Source organism: Rhincodon typus, chromosome 3 (assembly GCF_021869965.1).
Source record: "Rhincodon typus isolate 14 chromosome 3, sRhiTyp1.1, whole genome shotgun sequence".
Lineage (NCBI taxonomy): Eukaryota > Metazoa > Chordata > Chondrichthyes > Orectolobiformes > Rhincodontidae > Rhincodon > Rhincodon typus.
This window is the reverse complement of record NC_063334.1, coordinates 2,982,655-3,004,238: the sequence shown is the minus strand read 5'-3', so window position 1 is coordinate 3,004,238 and position 21,584 is coordinate 2,982,655. Positions and strand designations below refer to the sequence as shown.

Genomic DNA, 21,584 nt, shown 5'->3' with positions numbered 1-21,584 from the left:
ACACACACACACACACACACACACACACACACACACGTTAATAATGAGGGGAACATTGTTTGCTTAGAGACCAAGTAGGTTCTGAACTCAGCCTTAAAGAGGCCCCAGATGTCAATGGGAAGCAAGGCTTTTAATCCCAGGTGATCAGTTATTTCACTGTTCTAAAGTTCCTATCCCCTGTTAGATGTTTATTAAAATGTTCCAGATATTTTAGTGCTATTCTGACAATTTGGAGTTTCTGTGGGCATGGGGTTATTGTTCCTGTTATTCAAATTACTCCAGTGTTGACCTTTGAGATGGGACAGTTGTTCTTTAGATTCAGGAACAATGTTTTCTCTAAGTTGAGGAACTGAAGGTTCTTGTACTGTGTACAAAGTTGCCCCCTCTAAGTTGCTGCACATGCCACTCTGTGAAAGATAATTTAAAGGATGCATTGACTTAAACAAATCAGAGCACAACAAAAGAAACTAGAGGGTATATTGGTCACACAAAAGTGTCCAGAAATTTACAGTGGGAACAATAATTCCAGAATTTCAATTCCCTTTCCCTCTTTGTTCCTGATTGATTTAAATATTCAAGGACATCACAGATAAAATAATCTTGCAGAGAAAAGTTTGAGTGAACATTTCAATGGCATTTAAAAGTGAATCTGATGATGCTGTGAGGGTGATTAGCTATGTGCCTCAGGCCGATCATCATTTGACAACAGCTCCTTGAAGTGATGCTTCAATGTGAAGATGTTTGACATGAAAATCTAGGTTTTGCTCTCAGGGGCCCTTCCACTGTGAGCTATCAGCAGGAGCTGGTATTCTGGGAAGTGGCAGAAATATTTACAGGGGGAAAAATGTATTACAGAGTTTTTTTTAAAGTCTGACTTGAGCAGGAGTTATTCTTCAGTTCATCTCGTAGGTTAATTTTGATACCTACCTTAAAGGGACACACACAAAAGGGGCTGTCTTTATTAAACGGTGGGTGATTGCCATTCATGAAAGATTTCCATTAACCAAGACTCACTTGATTCATTACAGAGCAGGCATGATTGCTACGTCAAACCATTACCAAAATATTTATTGGTGCAGATTTTCTGTTTGCCAGTTAATCTAGTTAAAAGTAGTTATCAACAACAATTAATAAGAATATATGTTTCTTCACTTTTGCATCAAAATTCAACTAATTAACGTGCAGCGACAACACAGGCTCCATGTTACAACTCTGAGGGGAGTACAGGAGTAGAGGGACCTCAGAGTTCCAGTGCATAATTCCTTGAAAGTGGCCAGGCAAGTTGAAAAGTTGTTAAGAAGGCTTAAAGGATCCTTGAGTTTATAAATAGAGACATAAGGTATAAAAAAAAAAGGAAGTGATGTTACACCTCCACAAGTCATTGGCCAAACAACATTTGGAGTATTGTGTTGAGTTCTGGGCACCTTGTTTAAGGAAGGATATTAAAGCCCTGGAGAAAGAGCAAAAGAGATTTACTAGAACGGGATTTTAGATACAGGGAAACAATAGCAATATTGGGCTTATTCTTCTTGGTGCAGAGGTGACTTTAATGTAAATAGGAGTTACAATTTCAAGATTGTCAACAAGAGTTCTAGGAATGAGATGAAGAGAAACTTCTTTACTCAGAGATATGTTAAAATTTGGAATGCACTGCTTGGGAGAGTGGTGGAGGCGGATTCAATAGGTGGTTCCAAAAGAGATTGGGATATATATTTGAAAATGATGAATTTAGAGGGCTACAGAAATAGGGCTGGAGAATGGGACTACCTGTGTAGCTCTTTCAGGAGCCAGTGTTATGGTCCAGACCAAACCCCCTGAAACTATATTAAGAAGATAGTCTAGATCATAATTTTTTCTTAGTTTAAAGTTAAGTGTAAGGTGTTGTGTTCTGGATGCAATTTGATTGGTCAAACTACCAGGCTTGAAATAAGACATACATTATTCATACACTAAATCAAAATACAGACAAAATAAAATAATTGACTTAACTGTAACTCTATTGAAATGCTTAACAAAATAATATATATTAACTACCACTAATTGACTGTTCCAAAAAAGTAACAGCCCATAAACACACCCTTGGCAAATGGAAATTCAGTAAAATAGATTGTCTTACATGCAATTCTAGCAGCAGGAAGAGAACCTCAGCTTTTAGCTGTAACAGAGAGGAATAAGAGCTTCCACATCCAGTTTCAAGACCCCAGCAACTGCAGAAAGCTAAAACTAAAAGTCCTGGTTTTGTAGGAGCTTGACCCCACCCGTTTGGGCTTTTTCTATTGTTCCAATTTAAAAAAAACAAAGCTTCACAAACTGTTTACTTTATTGGCTTTGGAGCAGACTACTCATAACCTCTGTCTCAACCATTCTTCAGAAAAAAAGAGCCAGGATAAAATAGACCTCTTAAAGCCATAGTATTGTCACACCAGTACATACATGGTGGCTGAATGGCCTCCTTTTGTACTGTAAAATTCTATGATTTTAATCAAGTGGCAAAATTAAAGTATCAATCTTTAAGTAATGCCCCTTTAAGAATCCAAACATATGGTTCAGACTGAGAGATAGCAAGAACTGCAGATGCGGGAGTCAGAGTCAATACAGTGTGGAGCTGGAGGAACACAGCAGGTCAGGCAGCATCAGGGGAGCAGGAAAGTTGACATTTTGGGTCGGGACCCTTCTTCAGAAATTCTAAAGAAGAGTCCCGACCCACAACGTCAACTTTCCTAATCCTCTGATGCTGCCTGGCCTGCTGTGCTCCTCTAGCTCCACACTGTATTGTCTCACATGGTTCAGACTGTACCTTGAAACCATCTATGTGATTAGAGGCTAAAGCTACTCCACATTGTACCACCCGCAGCATAGAATATGTACAAGCTAAACTGCAAGTTGAGTTACTTAAAGTGACATCACTCATAAAACAGTAACAGAACAGTGAGCACATCTAAGCAAGTCAAAAGCTACTAGGTTTAATCCCCAAAGTACAAACGTGAGAACTACTTTTAAGTGCACATTTTGATTGTTGGGGATTGGGATGAGGTCATTTTTAACTTTGATGTTGGGTGGAAAAGAGCAATATAGGATTTCCTAAACATTGTAAAACTTGCCTGATTTTGGTTCCTTTGTGATCATTACATGGGTTCTAAAAAATGTGGACAATAGGCTCTGCCTGAATTACAATTTGGGGGAAAATGGAAATGATCCTTATAGTTTGTTCCTATCCATTACATACCAAGTCATTCACAATTAAGGGATTTAGAGACCAGGGGTTGATTTTCCTGACCTGTTCCCAAATAATGCCAAGAAAAAGAGTAATGTGGCAGAGGAATGAGACTTAAACTTCACTTTGATTTTTCTCCTGCATATAAACATCCTTTACGTCCTGTACCTCATTGCCCCAAGTCAGGAACATTACATTTCTTCCAACAAGAATCCACTTGACCACAGCTGATCTATTTGTTGGAGTATTTCCTGCTTCTTTCCCATAGAATAAGAATCCTAGCTCCCAATCCCAACATCCTGCCATCTGAAATAAAAATTGAAGTCTCATTTAAAAGAACTGGGTGGAAAGAAGTGAAAATTCTCCATAAAATGAGTAATTATGATCTTAAACAAATTACCTGAAAGGGTGATTGATTCTGATTTGAACCTTTAAAAAGCAATTGGTTTTTGGTTGAAGGGAATTGGACTACTCTTTTGTAGAGCTGGAATAGCCATGATAGGTCAAATGGCCTCTTTCCATTCTCTAAGATTCTGTGATTACCTGATGAAAGAAATCTCATTTTCTCTTTGGACTTTGTCAGCATTTTCCCCTTTTATAGGTGATTTCAGTGATGCAAGATATCCCCACACATCTTGTCGTGATTCTAATGAGGACCAGATAGATCTCATTGACTATGAGATCCTTGATTGTGGGTGTTAATCTGGGCCAATCAGGGATCCCTGGCCGACAACATAAACAAGAGATTTAGAGAGTCTCCTCATTCTAGGGACTGGCTCTGAGCTGGCTGGTCAGAGCCCAAGTACTGTGTACGTAAATAAAGGGTGACTTGATGATGGGATACCAGCCTCTGTGCAGTTATTTCACTTCCTATTCTGGCAGTATGGCATGTTACTCTGGTGTATTCCCTTTATATAAACAAGGCATGGCTGCTAGCACATGGGCTTAGCTCTTGGACTGGGAGAAAAACAGCAAGTGGCCCTTGTCTTTCAATACTTTGAAAAGTTCATATCTAGTTATAGAAACATGATGTTAATATTTTTGTGAGTTAACATGAACAGGCTGCATTCAACATAACTATCTACAAAGCATGATAAGAGAGGATGTGCTGCTGAAATTTTACAGATTCCAGCTCCAGTTCCTTGTGATTCTCAGAACAAAGTCATAATTAACCCTTTACTCTAAACTAATGTATCTCTGTAGCATCTTGCCTCTCAGATGCCATGTATCCAAGGACAAGATACTGTCACTGGTTGAAATAGTTGCCATTTATAAAGTTGATAGTGCTGATTGGCGGGCATTTAATCAGTCAAGTCATTCAAAATAAGATTAGTAGAAAAGAAAAGTTTAAACCAACAATACAAATTGCTGACTTCTTTTCATTAGTTTCCCAATCAACAATCAACAGCTTTATAGAGAAGGTTTAAACCATAACAAATCAGTTAAATTACTAAATTACTCATTAACTTTTATGCAGAGATCATGTAACTATTTTTCTACAGTTTGATCTCTGGCTGTCTCTTGTCATGGACCCAGGTCTGCAATTTGCTCCAATCTTGTGATGAGGCCAGTTTACCTTGGGCTTCGATCATTTTTTTGAGGCCTACCAACTAATCACAAACATACATGGTCACTTGGATGGAATTCCATTTCGTATATGTCCATGGTCAGATGAATCAGCAATGACCTACGTCATTAGCAGTCATATTTGTTTTAAAGCTTGATTTCGTTATTGTGGCTCAGCTGGTAATGCACTTACTTGAGAGCCTGAAGATTGAAAGTTCAAGACCCACTTCAGCTTTTGAGCATCAAGGCCAACAGTCCAGTACTGCACTGTATGTTGTATTGTCTTTTGGCTGAGACGCTAAAGTTGAGACCATGATTGCGCTCTCTGTTGGATGTAAAAGATCCCAGGGCATTATTTTGAAGCAAAGCAAGAGAATGATCCCTGACATCTTTGACAATATTTATTCCTAATTAACATTGCGAAAACATGTGAGCTGGCCATTATCACCTTGCTGTATGTGTGGGTTTGCTCCGTGCAATTTGGCTGCCTCATTTCCTGTAGTGATTATAATGAGGTCAGTCAGGTGGACCTCATAGAATATGAGTTCACTGACTGGGGCTGTTAATCTTGTCCAATCAGGGAGCCCTGGCTGACAGATATAAACAGGAATGTCAGACATCCTGTTCATTCTGAGAGCTGGCTCTGAGGAAGCTGGATCAGTGTCAAGGACTCTCCATCTGTAAATAAAGGGTGACTTGGTGATGGGATACCAGCCTCTGAGGAGTTATTTCATTTTTTGCACTACAAAAATGATGGCTTCAAACATACTTTGTTGGCTTTGAAGCACTTTGGGATGCCCAGAAGCCATGAAGGGTGTTATGTAAATACATATTTTTCATTTTCCTTGGTACTCATAGCTATGAGATAATGTGCTGCACCATGACACCAGTGCGTTTATTAAGAATTGTATACATGCCTGGGTATTCACTCCTCCCCCAGTATGGTATCAAGACTTATAGAACTGGGAAACTTTAGGTTCCTTCCCTGTTCTATGCTGAGTTTGTTGACACCAGCTAACACCTACAGCTATTTCTTTTTCTCATGTTTTGCAATTTTACACTCCTGTTGCACAGGTTCCTTGTTTATTATAGCCAATATTGGCGGACTCTTTTGAACAATTAAACACTACGAGTAGTGTTACTGGGATTGTATTGAAGAAGCAAATACTTACCTGATAAGTTGTCTTTGTACTTCCAGAGTGCAGATTATTCCACCATGGCGTCACTGGCTGGGGGACTGGAAGATATGAAATCGAGTCTAACAAATTCAGCTGACATAGGGACCAGTGTCCCTGGACCTCAGTCTTACCCCATTATAACAGGTAAGAAGGTTTGGCCTTGGTATGAAGCTTGTCTTTGTTTCTAGATAACTGTGCAGCAATAGACTATCTAAGACAGATACTAATCTGTGTCCACTGCAAACATTTGGAAACATTCCTTTATTTTGATAGAACTATTTCAGAAGAAGAATTATAGCCTTGTTTGTCTTCTATTTACTGCCCACCCACGCACACCTCAAATATGCTCTCCATCTGTGTGCACTGAGCTGTGTACAGGTACAGACAGATCTCATCTACCATTGTCTGCTCCAATGTATAACACTTCTTCATTTGAATATTTAAATGCAATAGCTCCATCATGAAAATTCTCACATTGGTGGACAATTTGTGGTCAATTATTAATCCTGGATATTCTGCTGTTCTTTCATGACAAGGGGGATGAGAAATTGGGAAATTCTACCTCCTGGGGGTGATCTAGAACTAGGGAGCACAAAAATAAGGAGTTTTCCAGAAATAGGAGAATTTTCTTCTCACAGATGGTGGTTGATATTGAAAATTCTATTTCACAGGCCTCAGTGGAGATTGGGTCATTGAATGGATTCAGGGTTGCAGGAGATAGATTTTTGATCTACAAGTCAGTGCAGCACTTTAGGGGAAATACAGAAAAATTGAGATAATCAGATCAGTCACAACGTTATTGAATAGTGGAGCAGGCTCAACGGTCTATTCCTTCTGCTATTTCTTATGATTTTATGAGAAGTTTTCACATTTAAAATTTATAGAGCAGTGATCTTATCATTTTCTTGGAAATGGATATGGTAAGCACATGAACAAAGACAAATGCATGCCCTCTCAGATGGTCCAAATTCCAGACTTGTCCAAGAATCATCACCCGGAATTACAGATCAATCCACGAGAAAATTATTCGGACATAAATTTTGCTCTTAAATTTTCTTTGAACAGTTTAGTTTACTTGGTTATAAAAATATTGGATATGGGAAATAGGATATTTGATTGGGCTGGGCATCTGATGGAATTTCTAAGGTTATACACAACCAGAGTTGGAAACCATCTCTCTCTCTCTTTCACACACACACACATGCATGCACTCTCGCTCCCACACATACGCACACACTCCCTCTCTCTCACACACACACACGCACTCTCATGCATACACACACACACTCTCTCACACACACATACACTCACATTCTCTCTCTCACACACATACAGACACTCACTCTCACACGTACACACACACACACACTCACAGATACACACAGATACACACACACTCACAGATACACACACACTCTCACAATCTCTCACTCTCACATACACACACACATGCACACATCGTGTGTGCACGTACACACACACACACACACATGCACACACATACACACACATGCACACACGTACACACACACACACACACAAACATTTATGCACACAGATGCAGAAGGACACATTTGTGCAAAGGCACACAGGGTAGATAGATGCAAATATAGACTTTGCTGCCACACACAGCCATATGACAAGCCGGAGAAAAATATATTTATACGAAGTTAGACGCAATCATACAAACATACATATACACCCTTATAACTTCACCCAGACAAACCCATACATGCACACTCAGGCATGGGACACAGGAATTTGTTCATGTTTAGATACACTGGCAGACAGACACATACACAAGGCTAGCTTTTTATGGAAAAGACAGGAATGTCAAGACAAACTCAAAGTGACAAAAAAGGTAGGTAGGCAGGCTAGAATCCACTCCTTTGTTTACTGGAATATCAACCCAATTGCAGTGACAAATCCCAGACCCTCAAACCCTTAGAGCCTTCCACATGTTCCCATGCCTTCAAGGCCTTGCACACCTGTCCTAGGCCCTTCCAGCCAAAATGGGTCCTCCATGCTCCCAATGACTACTCTATACCTTTCATGTATCTTCCATAGCCACTTCTCTAGTATCAGAAGCCATGTCTGAAATAGACATTATTAGATGGTTAGAAGTTTATTTTTTAGAGCTCTCACGCAAACATTCTTCATGCTGATAACAACCCTCAAAGAAGCTATTCCAAAAAAGGTCAATGCCCCTCAAATGGTCAATCTGTTGCAAAAACAAGCAAATATCTATTCAGCAACCAAATCAAAACAAGATAATTCATTATCCTTTCATAATTTCTTAAAACGATTAATTAAATTTTCTGCATTGCTCCCTCATGCATTAAGTGCTGGTGAAACCTTTGATACTTAAAATCATAGAATCCCTACAGTGCAGAAAGAGGCCATTCAGCCCATCAAGTCAGTACTAACCCTCCAAAGAGTATCCCTCCCTATCCCCGTAACCCCACATTTAACCCAGTCTGCATAGTCCTGGCACAATGGGGCAATTTTATATGGCCAATCCACTTAACCTGAACATCTTTGGACTGTGGGAGGAATTGGATTACCTGGCAGAAACCAATGCAGACACGGGAAGAATGTGCAAACTGCATACAGATTGTCACCGGAGGGTGGAATCAAACCCAGGACCCTGGCACTGTGAGGCAGCAGTGCTAACCACTGAGTCAACATGCTTTCCCAGTTAGCCTGACATTCATAACGATCTTAGCAGTGAAAACAAGCCCTTCAAATTGAAACAATATATTGCAAAACAAATGGTTGTACTTTAATTTTCTGATAAACTGGATTTATCAATCCTGTCAATCAAAGCAGTCCATGAGCAGATGCTTTTTCTTTTCTACAGCTGCCTACTAGTCTTTTGAAATTGAATGTAAATACCTTTGGACATTTGACTTGCTTCAGATAATGACAATAGAGTTTTAAAGCAACATTTTCCTCAATTTAGAATGCATAATAAGGAAGAGTACTCGACTGTAACTCAACCCTGTGTCAACTTATTATTACAAAGTTGAGCTCTATAATCAATCATTGCAGTGAAATCACATCTAACGTATAGTACAGCAATAAACTAATAAATACTAAGAATGGAATTTATGTTGTGTTCCAAAACCTGTCAGGATCAAGGTTTTTTTTTGCCACTTGTGATGGGTTTTCCCTTATGGTTTACAAACCCTCTGTGGTGCCATGGACCACGTACATTTATGGAATGGGCTCAGTTCCAAAACACTTGTGGGAATGTTGGGAGGGTGTAGAAGGGTGGTGGTAAGGGTTTTCACTTCTGTAATACTGACTTCTGTCAGCCTCAGTGAAAATCCAGTCCCCAATCTTTGCTCAAAGGCTAAAAAATAAATTCTGCAAACGAGATGAAGAGTTGGTGGGTAGTCTCACCTATATCTGAGCTTGTGAATGGTGAGATTGTCTTACTCTAGTATAGTTAGCTTTACAGAATCTGGAATTACGTTATAATCAAATCTCAATAAAACTTCGAATAGACCAAGTGGCAATGGCACATGGGAATAATATGCATTGTTGTATGCTACTTGGAGTCAGATAAAGATTGATTGTAACAGGCCGAATGAATATGTTTCTGTAATAAAGAGACAGTCCATAAATTCACCTTGAAAAAGTGCACTGCAGTGATTCAGTGTGTTCACAATGTTTACTACTGATCAAAAGTTTGGATGTGCAGCAGGTTCAGCATATGACAGAATGCTAAGTAATGATAGAACTGTTGGGTTTTACGTATGTTTCAAGATTTTGCACTTTTAACTTACTCAGAGAAGGGACAGACCAATCAGAATGTAATGGTATTAGTTGGAGTCTCTGTGCTGTACTCTCTCAGTGGCAGATGTGCTTGGAACTTTGTTTCTTCATTTGAGGCCTCTGTACAATCCATACTCCTTGCCTCAAAATTGGCAGCTGTGCCTATGAATGTCTAGGTTTTAGGATCTGAAGTTCTTGCCTTGCATCTCTGTTATGTTATTTAGTAAAACTATGTCTTAGGTGAAGCTTTGACCAACTCTCCTAATATTTCCTTTGACCTGCTGTTGATTTTTATCTGATTACTCCCCTGTGAGGCTCTTGGGGATGTCCAAGCATTCTGCATTCCCTTTTGATTCCAATCCTAAGATGAATGTAAGGCTGTGTCTTTAGTTCCTTTAGTGTTTCTGGGAAAAACCATAATCTATTTGCAGAAGATTAAAGAGTGGTTTTACCCTGCTGTTTGCCTGGCTAGTTATAATGATTGTGGACTGCTAGAATGGCAGGCTTGTTACCATAGATTTCAAACTGATAGTTTGTTAAGAATCACTAATGCAATAGGTAAAAATGCATAGAAAATGCAACTTCTGGAGTTATCTGTATTGCACTGAGCACCTCATTCCCTTCAGGGAATGTGGCTTAAAGAGGAATTTATAAAAACTCATTTGCCAATGTGCTCGGATATACCTGACATGATTTGAAGAAAAGAATGAGAAAAATGTTTAATTTTCTTTGTGAATGATGACGTTGAGGTGACATGAATGAGGAGTTTGGAAACAAAGGACTTGTGCAAATGCAGTGGAAATGAAAAATAGCAGCAATCGTGACTCACTTTGAACAATGAACTTTCTTAATGCTCTCCAAGCAGCTAATGAAACTTTCAAGCAGCATGTGAGTCAAAGTTCATTAACCAGTTATGGAGAATCATAAGATAATGAAGTAGGTGCAAAAACTGATTTAGAGAGCAGGCCCTGTAACATGACATCACTACTGATTCTTGGTGGATAATGAGAGTCCCCAAAATATGTAAAAGAAATGACCGGAATGTCACCTTGCTTCTGAAAGAGTGAGATAATTGTTCATGATCAGGAGGACCTGGCAGAAATTTGCAAGAAGTCATGTAACCTGTTTCAGAGGAGCTATACTAGCATCTCTGAACAGGTTGATTAGAAAATATCTAAATAGGACAGTAACAAGCCAGGGATATAGAATAGCAGCAGAGGACCTGAACAGTGATCAAAGAAATTCATGGTTGCCAGAAGTGTGGATCAACAACGTTTCATGAACGCACAGACAAGTGTTAGCAATCTTGGACCAATTAAGCTGGTAGCAATTTAAGTATATTGTAATAGGGAAGAAAACGTATTGTATGAAGGAATTTCTATGTTTCTATATCCACAGCTCCTATGTTTAAAGGTAAACTGGATGGATAATGAGAACCAGATGTTGAGTGATATACAGCCATAGAGTGGTAGAGATATACAGCAGGGAAACAGACCCTTCAGTCCAACTTGTCCATGCCGACCAGATATCCTAAATAAATCTAGTCCCATTTGCCAGCATTTGGCCCATATCCCTATTAAACCCTTCATATTCGTATACCCATCCAGATGCCTTTTAAATGTTGTAATTGTACCAGCCTCCACCACTTCCTCTGGCAGTTCATTCCATACATGCACCACCCTCTGCGTGAAAAAGTAGTCCCATAGGTCCCTTTTGTATCTTACCCCTCTCACCTCAAACCTATGTCTCTAGTTTTGGACTCCCCTATCCTAGGAAAAAGACCTTACCTATTTACCCTATTCATGCCTGTTATGATCTTGTAAACCTTTATAAGATCACCCCTCAGCCTCCGACGCTCCAGGGAATATAGCCCCAGCATATTCAGTCCCTCCCTATAGCTCCACACCTCCAACCCTCGCAACATCCTTGTAAACCTTTTCTGAACCCTTTCAAGTTTCACAACATCCTCACTGTAGCAGGGAGACCAGAATTGCATGCAATGCTCCAAAAGTAGCCAAACCAATTTCTTGTAGAGCTGCAACATGACCTCCCAATTCCTATACTCAATGCACTGACCAATAAAGACAAGCATACCAAACACCTTCTTCACTATCCTATCTACCTGTTACTCCACTTTCGAGGATCTATGAACCTGTACTCCAAGATCTCTTTGTTAGGCAACGCTCCCCAGGACCTTACCATTAAGTGTATAAGTCCTGCCCTGATTTGTCTTTCCAAAATGCAGCACCTCACATTTATCTAAATTAAATTCCATATGCCACTCCCTGGCCCATTGGTTCATCTGATCAAGATCCCGTTATACTCTGAGATAACCTTCTTCACTGTCCACTATACCTCCAATTTTAGTGTCGTCTGCAAACTTACCTCCTATGTTCACATCCAAATCATTTATATAAATGACAAAAAGCAGTGGACCAGCACCAATCTTTGTGGCACACCGCGAGTCACAGGCTTCCATTTTGAAAGCAACTCTCCACCACCACCCTCTGTCTCCTACCTTTGAGCCAGTTCTGTATCCAAATAGTTAGTTCTCCCTGTACTCTGCGTGATCTAACCTTGCCAACCAGTCAACCATGAGGAACCTTGTCAAACACCTTACTGAAGCCCATATAGATCACATCCATTGCTCTGTCATCATCAATCCTCTTCATTACTTCTTCAAAAGACTCAATCAAGTTCGTGAAGCACGATCTCCCATGTACAAAGCCATATTGACGATCTCTAATCAGTCCTTGCCTTTCCAAATACATGTAAATCCCATCCCTCAGGATTCCCTGCAACAACATGCCCACCACTGATGTCAGGCTCACCAGTCTATGATTACCTGGCTTTTCCTGATCACCTTTTTCAAATAGTGGCACAATATTAGTCATAAGTAGAAACACTCACATGATATGAAGAGGGAGTTGTTGAATTATTTGGAAGGTGATGTGCCAAAATCAAATGTGTTTGTAGAGATATTGGAAGTGTCACAGCAATATAGACTATGACTTGAACTCTGAGCTATAATGATTTTACATTACAGTGTGAGTTGGATAACGTATTCAAGTGATCAGAACAATTGGAGATAACATGTAATATAGAAAACTGCAAAGTGTGGACATAGGAAGGGAAATAAGTAATGTGTAGTCCATGGTATGATGAAGTTGGATGAAACCTAGAGGTTGACAGACTCAATGCTACAACTGACTGGATTACCTGGGGTATTGCCTGCAGATTTTTAATCTCTTTATTTAAGAAGAGATATCTCTACATTGGGCGCAGTTCAGAAAAGATTCACTTGGTTGAATCCTGGGATGAAGGGGTTGTCTTATGAAGAATGTTTGAACAGGCTGTCCCAATAGTCCGAGGACCTCTTATGCCAAAAGGTAATTTTATTGAAGCCTATAATATTCTGAGGAGGTTTGTCAGGGTAGATGCTGAGATGGTGATTGCCTTTGCGGGGGAATCTAGAATTAGAGGTTACAGTTTAGAAACAAAGGGTCTCCCTTATAAGGTGAGAATGATGAGGAAGTTTTTTCTCATTAGTCTCTAAAATTCTCTTCTGCCAAGAGCTGTGCAGCCCGGGTTATTATTCAGAGCTAAATTAGTCAGATTTCTGACCCATAGGGAAAGTATGTACAGGAAAGTGGAATTCAGGCCATCATCAGAATGAATATTGTAGCAAATTAAACAGACTGAATATCCTGCTCCTGCTCTGATTTCCTTTGCTAAGGATATTGAGTTACATACAGTAAAATTAAACTTAGAAAAGGTAATGCCAAACTGTATTCTCCTCTGGTCAGGCTTCACTTTGAGCACTGGTTTGGTTTTTGTCATCAAGACACATGGGAAGCATTAAGACACTAGGATACAGAGCAACAAAGAACCAAAAGATTGATCTGTAGTGTCAGGACTCTGAGTTACAGTGAAAGACTGGAGAATTCTTTAAAAAGAATTCTCTTGGGATGTCGTGGTGTGTGTTGGAAAGGTTAACATTTATTGCTAATCTTTAGTTGCCGTTTGAGAGGAGTGGGCAGTTTTGTAATGATTCAATATAGAGTAACTGAATGGTTTTCCAGAACATTTCAGTGCCAACCCTGTCGTGGGATTGCAGTTTTATCAAGGTTAGACCATGTAAGGAAGGTAGGCCTCCTTTCCTGAGCTTTTATGACAATCCTAAAAATTCATGGTTGTGTAAACTGATACCAGGTTTCTGTTTTCGGATTTGCTTAGATCTTATTAATGTGTCCATGTATAAATGTACATAAAGTGCATTATTTATTTACAGTACACAAATGAATAAGGGTCCTTATACACTTGTGAGGCTGGATTTCTATCCTCAAGGTAGGTAGCAGGAATTGGATAATTTCCTAGCTTGGCTTACCTTCCAAAAGAGAAAATGCTGGCAAGGATGTGGGTAGGAGATGTAGTGCAGATGGCCCCAGCAAATGTTTGGAGTCACAGCCGTTGGGCTGCTGCATGTGAAAGTGGACAATGGACTTTGTTCCAATTATAACAAGAAAGGGACAAACTTCCAGTCTTCAACTTCACATCCCTTACTCCCCATACACTCTCCATGCACCACCCATGCCACTTCTTAGCCAAGAACATGCAACAGGGCTAGGCTGAAAGCTTAGCTATCCATTATTCCACTGAAACAGCTAAACGCCTGCTTGTTTGATAGCTCTTGCTATCTGATCTCTGCTATCAATTTCACACCGTTTATTTTCACAAGGTTGAGAAGTTTCAAGTGTTTGTAGTTTCAGTTATGGAAACTTTAAAGAGCCTGATAATAGATATTTTTATTGGCTGATGTGAATTTTTTTTAAACTAGTGGAAAGTTATCACCTAATAAATATTTTCAGTATTTAAATATTTTGTTGAACACACTCAGATGTAACTCTCAGGTTTGTTGCCTTTATACAGTGTACAATGCATGAACTGATTTGCCATAGCCTGGCAGGATGGGCTGTGGAGAGTGGACAGAATGTCATCGCCTGGCACAAGGTTTTGAGGGGCCATTGGAGTTGAATGGGCAGTGGAGGAAGCTTGCCCTTGTGATTTGGCATCAGGAGGGCAACATGAGTCTACCATTCAGAATGTTTCCTCTTGCAGATTATATTTCACAACGTCTTTGAGATGCTGTGCATCATGACCCTTTTATAGATCTGGGCTGACTATATCAGAATTGTGGGGGAGTAGGTCATGTCTGTTACTACAATGGAACTAGCCAGCAAGGGAGTGCTGGGTGACACTTGGGACCCAAATCAGCCCACACCCTTTTAAAGGTCCTGGTCAAAATTAGAATCCCAGAAAAGGGATTGGGAATCTTGGAATTGGGGCATACCTGTCATTTTTTAAAAATAGCTTCTGAGCCATCCTGATTTGTTGAATATTTAGCCCTTGGTATCTAAAGTGCTCTTATGGCATAGAACTAGGAACTGCCTTGTTAAATGCAGCACACATCCAGAGCAGTTCTAAATGATCACCAACCACCTAAAACATAAATATACACACAGCAGGAGATAGCATAGTGAACAGGAAATCTGTGTGAGCCACTGAATGCAAGTGAAGTTCTGAAGAAGGGTCACTGGACCTGAAACGTTAACTCTATTTTCTCTCCACAGATGCACTTCTTTTTTTTTGTTGAAGTGATCGTTATGGATTAGGGAGTATCTGGTACATGGGACCTCCCGAACTATTGGGAGATTTACTTACTGAGGTGAATTTCCAATAAACCTGTTTAACACCAGGTTCACTCTTGGGGCGTTTGAGGATAGATGAACTATTGCCTCCAATCTCTGCCTTAAAGTCTTGGCAGCATGCGTGAATTTTTGCTGAGGAATTTTGTAGGGCATCCCTGATCAGTGACATGAGCATACGTCTGAGGGGGTTGAAACCAAACTGCAACGTGCAGTCAAATTTGGGTTCAGCATTCATTAACAGGCCTCAGGCTAGGAATTGGCAGTTGCTCAATGTCCCATGTTCTCGGCTCACATAGATGGATCGGTGTCTACAGCATCTACCTTCGAGCATTTGCAAATGTGGAGAAGTGGCGGACCATTTCCGGGTGGCATTCACACAAGCAGCAGTTGGGATTCATCACTTAGTTGTACAGAAATGCCACTAAATACAACTTCTGAAAACAATGATCCAATTGTCGTTGCAAACAAATCATCAATACTGTCGCAGGGTCAGATGTGGTCACGGATGCAGACTGTGGACTACAGCATTCCTGGACTTAGTTTTTCAATCATCAAGCCTGTATCACCTCCCCAGGTCAAGAAGAAACAGCAACAGTAAACATCAATGAGGAACCAGAGACAGGAATTAATGTACTAATATCAAGTTCGTGGATGACACAAAAATAGGTGGGGGGCAGTGAGGAGCTAGGGTACAAATAGTGAGGATGACACATCAACTACTGAGGCATATAGACAAGTTAAGTGAGTGGTACAAAAAGATTTGCAGATGAAAAATAATGTGGGATAATGTGAGGTTATGCACTTTGGCAGGAAGAATAGAACAGCTGAATATTATTTAAATGGAGAGGGACTGCAAGACAAAGGGAAATGGGGTCCTCATGCATGAATCAGAAAAAAACTAGTATTCAAGTTCAGTGGGTAATAGGGAAAGCGAATAGAATGTTGGTCTTTATTTGAATGACAATGAAGTATAAAAGTGGGGAGGTCTTGCTGAATCTATTCAAGACACTAGTCAGAGCACAGCTAGTATACTGTGAACAGTTTTGTTCCTCTTGTCTAATGAAGGATGTATTGGCATTGGAGGCAGTCCAGAGAATATTTACGAGATTGGTCTTGGGTGTGGAGGAATTTTATTATTAGGAGAAATTAAGTAGGCTTAGTCTGTACTCATTGGAGTGTTCAGAAGAATGAGACAATTTATTGAAATACAAATGATTCTTAGGGGACTTGACGGGGTAGGTGCAGAAAGGCTGTTTACACCTTGTGGGAGAATTTAAGATCGAAGGGGCATAATCTCAGAATAAGGGATTGCTCATTTTAGACAGATGAGGAGGAATTTCTTCTTTTAGAGAGTAATGAATCTGTAGAATTCTTGACCACAGAGAAGAGTAGTGGCTGTGTCATTAAATATACTCAAGGCTGACATAGACAGATTTTTAATCAGCAAAGGAATTGAGGTATATGGGGGTAAGGAAGGAAAGTGGAGTTGACGATCAGATCAGCCATGATCTTGAATGGTAGGACAGAATTGATGGGCTGAATGGTTTACCTCTGCTATGTCTTATGGTCTTACATTAGGGGCTGAGAAAACAAATTGAGTGTTGCACTGAGTGTGGGAAATTCAAAATGAATTCACTGTCAATTACTTTATATAGTTTTGTTTATCATAGTGTGGATATGTTGCCTAACAGATATAGGGGGAGAAATTTAACATATTAGTGCCTTCTCTTTGGGCACAAGTTTTGACTCTAGAGCTCCAAAGTGTATTCCTATGTACACATGCTGGATGGCAGTTCAATTATTTATTATTTACTTTCAACAGGGTCTCTTCAGCTCTATCATCACTAGGGTGTTATGGTTACACTACTTCTGTGCCAGAGTGCTCAATCAGGGTTCCATGTACATTATAGCACTCCACTTTGCATATTGAAAGAAGTTTTTATGCAGGCAGTCCTCCGTGCAGTAGAAGGCTCCCTGTGAACCTGCCGGGAAAAATGTTCAACTTAGTAACACAAGAATCAGCGGATCAATCATCTGCTCCCGACCCACCATGATCCTCTTATCCATCCTCAATGTCAAAGACAGTCAGATGTAATGTATAACGCAGTGTGGAGCAGGAGGAACACAGCAGTCCAGGCAGCATCAGAGGAACAGGACAGTTGACATTTTGGGTCAGGATCCTTCTTCAGAAATTTCAGAGATTTCTGAAGAAGGGTCCTGTCCCAAAACATCAGCTTTCCTGCTCCTCTGATGCTGCCTGACCTGCTGTGTTCCTCCAGCTCCACACTTTGTTATCTCTGACTCCAGCATGTGCAGTTCTTGCTATCTCAGATGCAATGCATTATAGATCCTGACCCAATTATTGTCAATTTCACCCTGCAATACTGATTCATTTTAGGATGGTACCATTCTCTTGATGCCAATTTCAGCATGCTAACATCATCTCCAAAATGTCATGATATCGAGTTGTATTATGGTAAACAAAGCAATGCTCAAATATATGAAGTGTGGTAACTGAAAAGTGTGCGCAGGAGTGCAGATAAATTCTAAGCTTAAGGGCAGAGTCAGTATGAAGGTTATGAAAATTGTTAATATTTGGCTTGTAAATTTTGACTTTGACCATGCTTTTGTACAAGAGGAAATATCTTAAACAGAGCAATGTTATATTATTAGCTTCAAGTGTTCCCGCTGTAAATGACCAAATGTCTCAATTTGCACTAATGCCTATGCATAAAAATAATGAACAATCAGTTGAAATCAGAACAATTCTTAGCTTTTGCTGCATTCATAAGCTTTACTTCCATTTGCAAGCCAATGACACCTGCAGGCTGTGTAAATGCTGCAGTCAGCACTCTCCTAGCCTCTTGATTGTTACTAATTACTGCCAGATACAGTTCCCTAGCTCAGTGTGCTGACTTCAGCTTCGTCCCGTCAGTTTGAAAGGACAAAGTGACAATGAAATTGACACTTCAGCAGTGTTCTCCAATACAGTGCTGGGGAAATTGACAACCCCACAGCCAGCTTGGAGTTTAACTGGCTCAGGAGTCAGTTTGCATTAAGAACCAGGGACCAACTAGATCAAAGTGTCAACTGGCTGCTCAAGGAGGCACAGAATAAACTTCTGAGCTTAGTGAAATCTGACATAAGAGCTTTATGGTTTGAAAATAGTGGCGTTGCTTGTTGATAGTTGTTCGATCTTCTGAACTCTTTCCATTGACCTACCGAGTGAAACATTCAGTGTTGGCTGGGAATTCAGAATTCACCTGCACCACAGCATTGCTAACACCAACACAATATATGGGCATCACCTAGACATCTGTTTAGGTTATAGTACAATTTTTGGAACCTTTAATAGCTGTGCAATGGAATAGTATTTAATAGAGTACACTTACACCAGCAATTTCATTTGAAACTTTTTATGGTGAATAAACACACCTCTTAGTGTTTTAGAGCTAGTAAGAACTGCAGATGCTGAAGTTGGAGATAACACAGCTTGGAGCTGGAGGAACACAGCAGGCCAGGCAGCATCAGAGGAGCAGGAAAGTTGATGTTTCGGGTCTGGACCCTTCTTCACAAAAAAATGTTCTAGTGTTTTAGCTCATGTTTACAACAAATGGCTTACGTGTAAAAGAAAGAAAGTGGTCCCCAAACCTTGTTTATTGGCCACTATTAACTTGCAACATAGATGTTTGGCATCATGTACCTACTATTGAACTATACTTCCATCTGTTAATATTCTTACGCATCAATTTGCAGGATAAAATTTAAGCAAAACTTTATTAGTTGTATATATGAAATTGTGACGGGGAATAATTTATCCATTACATTGTGTTCTGCCTGTTAATCCAGTCCTAACAAAAGTCTGACATCTCAGATTCATGTGTCACCTACTAGTGAAGAATACTTGAAATGCTTTGCAATTGTTTTTCTGATTTTTTTCTCATCGTAATACCTTTCAATAGGTGGGGTACTACTTAGGATTATGAGTCTCACCCTTTACTATAGAGGTACAGGTGACACTTTTTTTTCATTCATGGGACGTGGGTATTGCTGGCTGGGCCAGCATTTATTGCCCATGAGAAGGTGGTGGTGAGCTCTCTTCTTGAACCACTGCAGTCCATGTGCTGTAGGTTGACCCACAGTGCCCTTATGGAGGGAATTCCATGGTGTGGAGGTGCCAGTGTTTGACTGGGTTGGACAAGGTCAAAAATCACATATCACCAGGTTATAGCCCATCAGGTTTATTTGAAAATATTAGCTTTCAGAGCTCTGCTCCTTCCTCAGGTGTAGTGTGGAAGAGGAGGTATACCAGGCTTTTGACCCAGCAATAGTGAAGGAATGGTGATTATATTTCCAAGTGAGGATAGTGAGTGGACTGGAGAGGAACCTGCAGGTGGTGATGTTCCCTTGTATTGGTTGCTGTTGTCCGTCTAATTGAAGAGGTTGTGGTTCTGGAAGGTGCTGTCTGAGGATCTTTGGTGAACTTCTGCAGTGTGCCTTGTAGATAGTATACACTGCTGTTACTGAACGCCAGTGATGGAGAGAATGGATGTTTGTGGATGTGGCGCCAATCAAGTGAGCTGCTTTGTCCTGGATGGTACAAAGCTTCTTGAGTGTTGTTGGAGCTGCATCCATCCAGGAAAGTGGGGAGTATTCCATTGCACTCCTGACTTGTGCTTTGTAGATGATGGACAGGCTTTGAGGAGCCAGGAGGTGAACTACTATTAGAGGCAATTACCACATCTGGACATCAACCTGATTTCCAGAGCCAACACCCTAACTGCTGCAGTTGGCTGGAATAGGGCCCAAACCCAATTCTTTTGACTTATTGAGACTAGACCCCTTGCAGCAGTAGTTGCTCCATCTGGATGTGTGTGTCCCACTGGATGTCAATCTGATATTTAGAGATCATGTTCCAGTCTCCACTTTCTAGGACTGTTTGGTGTATGGCTTGAAGCATTCATTCTTCGGCTTAGATGTGGGAATGCTATCACTGATCCTTGCTCCACACACTCCACCATCAGTGAAGTTTCCAGTTGGTTATTCACCATAGCAGTACAGATTTGTTGATAGGTCAGTAATTCTCCTGTGGATTGTGTTTTTACGTGTACAGTGCTGACAATTTGGAACGTGTTGCCACTTGGAGTGGCCAGCCCATCTCAAAAGGACTTTTTTAAGGGACGGAACAGTGGGGAGTGGGCTGATGAATATGCAAAGGTGAAAGGATAGTCAGATAGAGTGGACGAGGTAATTAGACCAGGAGGCAAATATGAAATGTAAACATTGACCTATCCCAGTTGGGCTGAATGCCTTGTTTCTGTGTTTTAGATCCTATGCAATTGACACTTCAGGATATTATGTTTTAAACTGCCTGAAGTATTTAAAAAGAGGAAAGACAGTTATCAATTGATGTATTCCTGCCTTAGTTTGTAAGTTAGGATTTTATAAGCAGCTGCCAATATACAGAGAGCTTTTACCATTGTACAGACATGAAGATATGCTCATGTCTATGTGCCTTTAGTTATGTGGGCTTGATATCTGCATTTCCTCCATTTTTTCCCTCACCATGCATTATCTTCTCTTTCAAAATGCCACTTGTCTACATCTTCAACAAGGCTCTGAGTCACCTTTCTTAATGCCTTCTTTGGTTTGGTGCCACATTTTGCCTGATTACATTGTTCGGCTGTGTTAAAAGCAGGTTGCAACTGTTAAACATCCATGGTCTTAAGGTAATAGTTAATTGCATACACATCCACCTTTACAGCAGAATAATCCCTGTGTTTTGCATGACATATTGCTCATGCCATTCTGAAGCACAGTTTTCTCCACCCTTTATCCTCACCAATTTCCTGGCCACCATCTTTCCCCAAGGTTTTGTTGAGGGAGGTTCGTGTGTATAATGGCGACAATTGCTGCCATCTGCTTATTTCTTGGGCAGTATTCTAGGATCTATAGAATATAGTCTTTTATAGCTGGGAAAGCTGAAGCAGAGAGTATGAGCAGAATCTAATGGTCCCATAGGTCATAATTCCAGGCGAGCATCTGCTGGTGGTCTCATCCAAGCCTGATTGTTGTTAGAGCCGGTGGGCTATCCCTGGAAGAGGCAACACAGGTACCTTGCCAGCTCTCCCGCAAGAC

General features: G+C 40.4%; 1 protein-coding gene across 2 annotated transcripts in view; it reads left to right on the top strand.

The window, feature by feature from the left end:
- Positions 1–21,584, top strand: part of pax5 (paired box 5) — a 204,866-nt gene that overhangs the window by 106,376 nt on the left and 76,906 nt on the right. For both annotated transcript variants that reach the window (XM_048594913.1, XM_048594914.1), the window contains exon 7: positions 5,979–6,102. In XM_048594913.1, the coding sequence (XP_048450870.1) occupies positions 5,979–6,102 (124 nt within the window). The remainder of the gene's footprint in view (positions 1–5,978; positions 6,103–21,584) is intronic.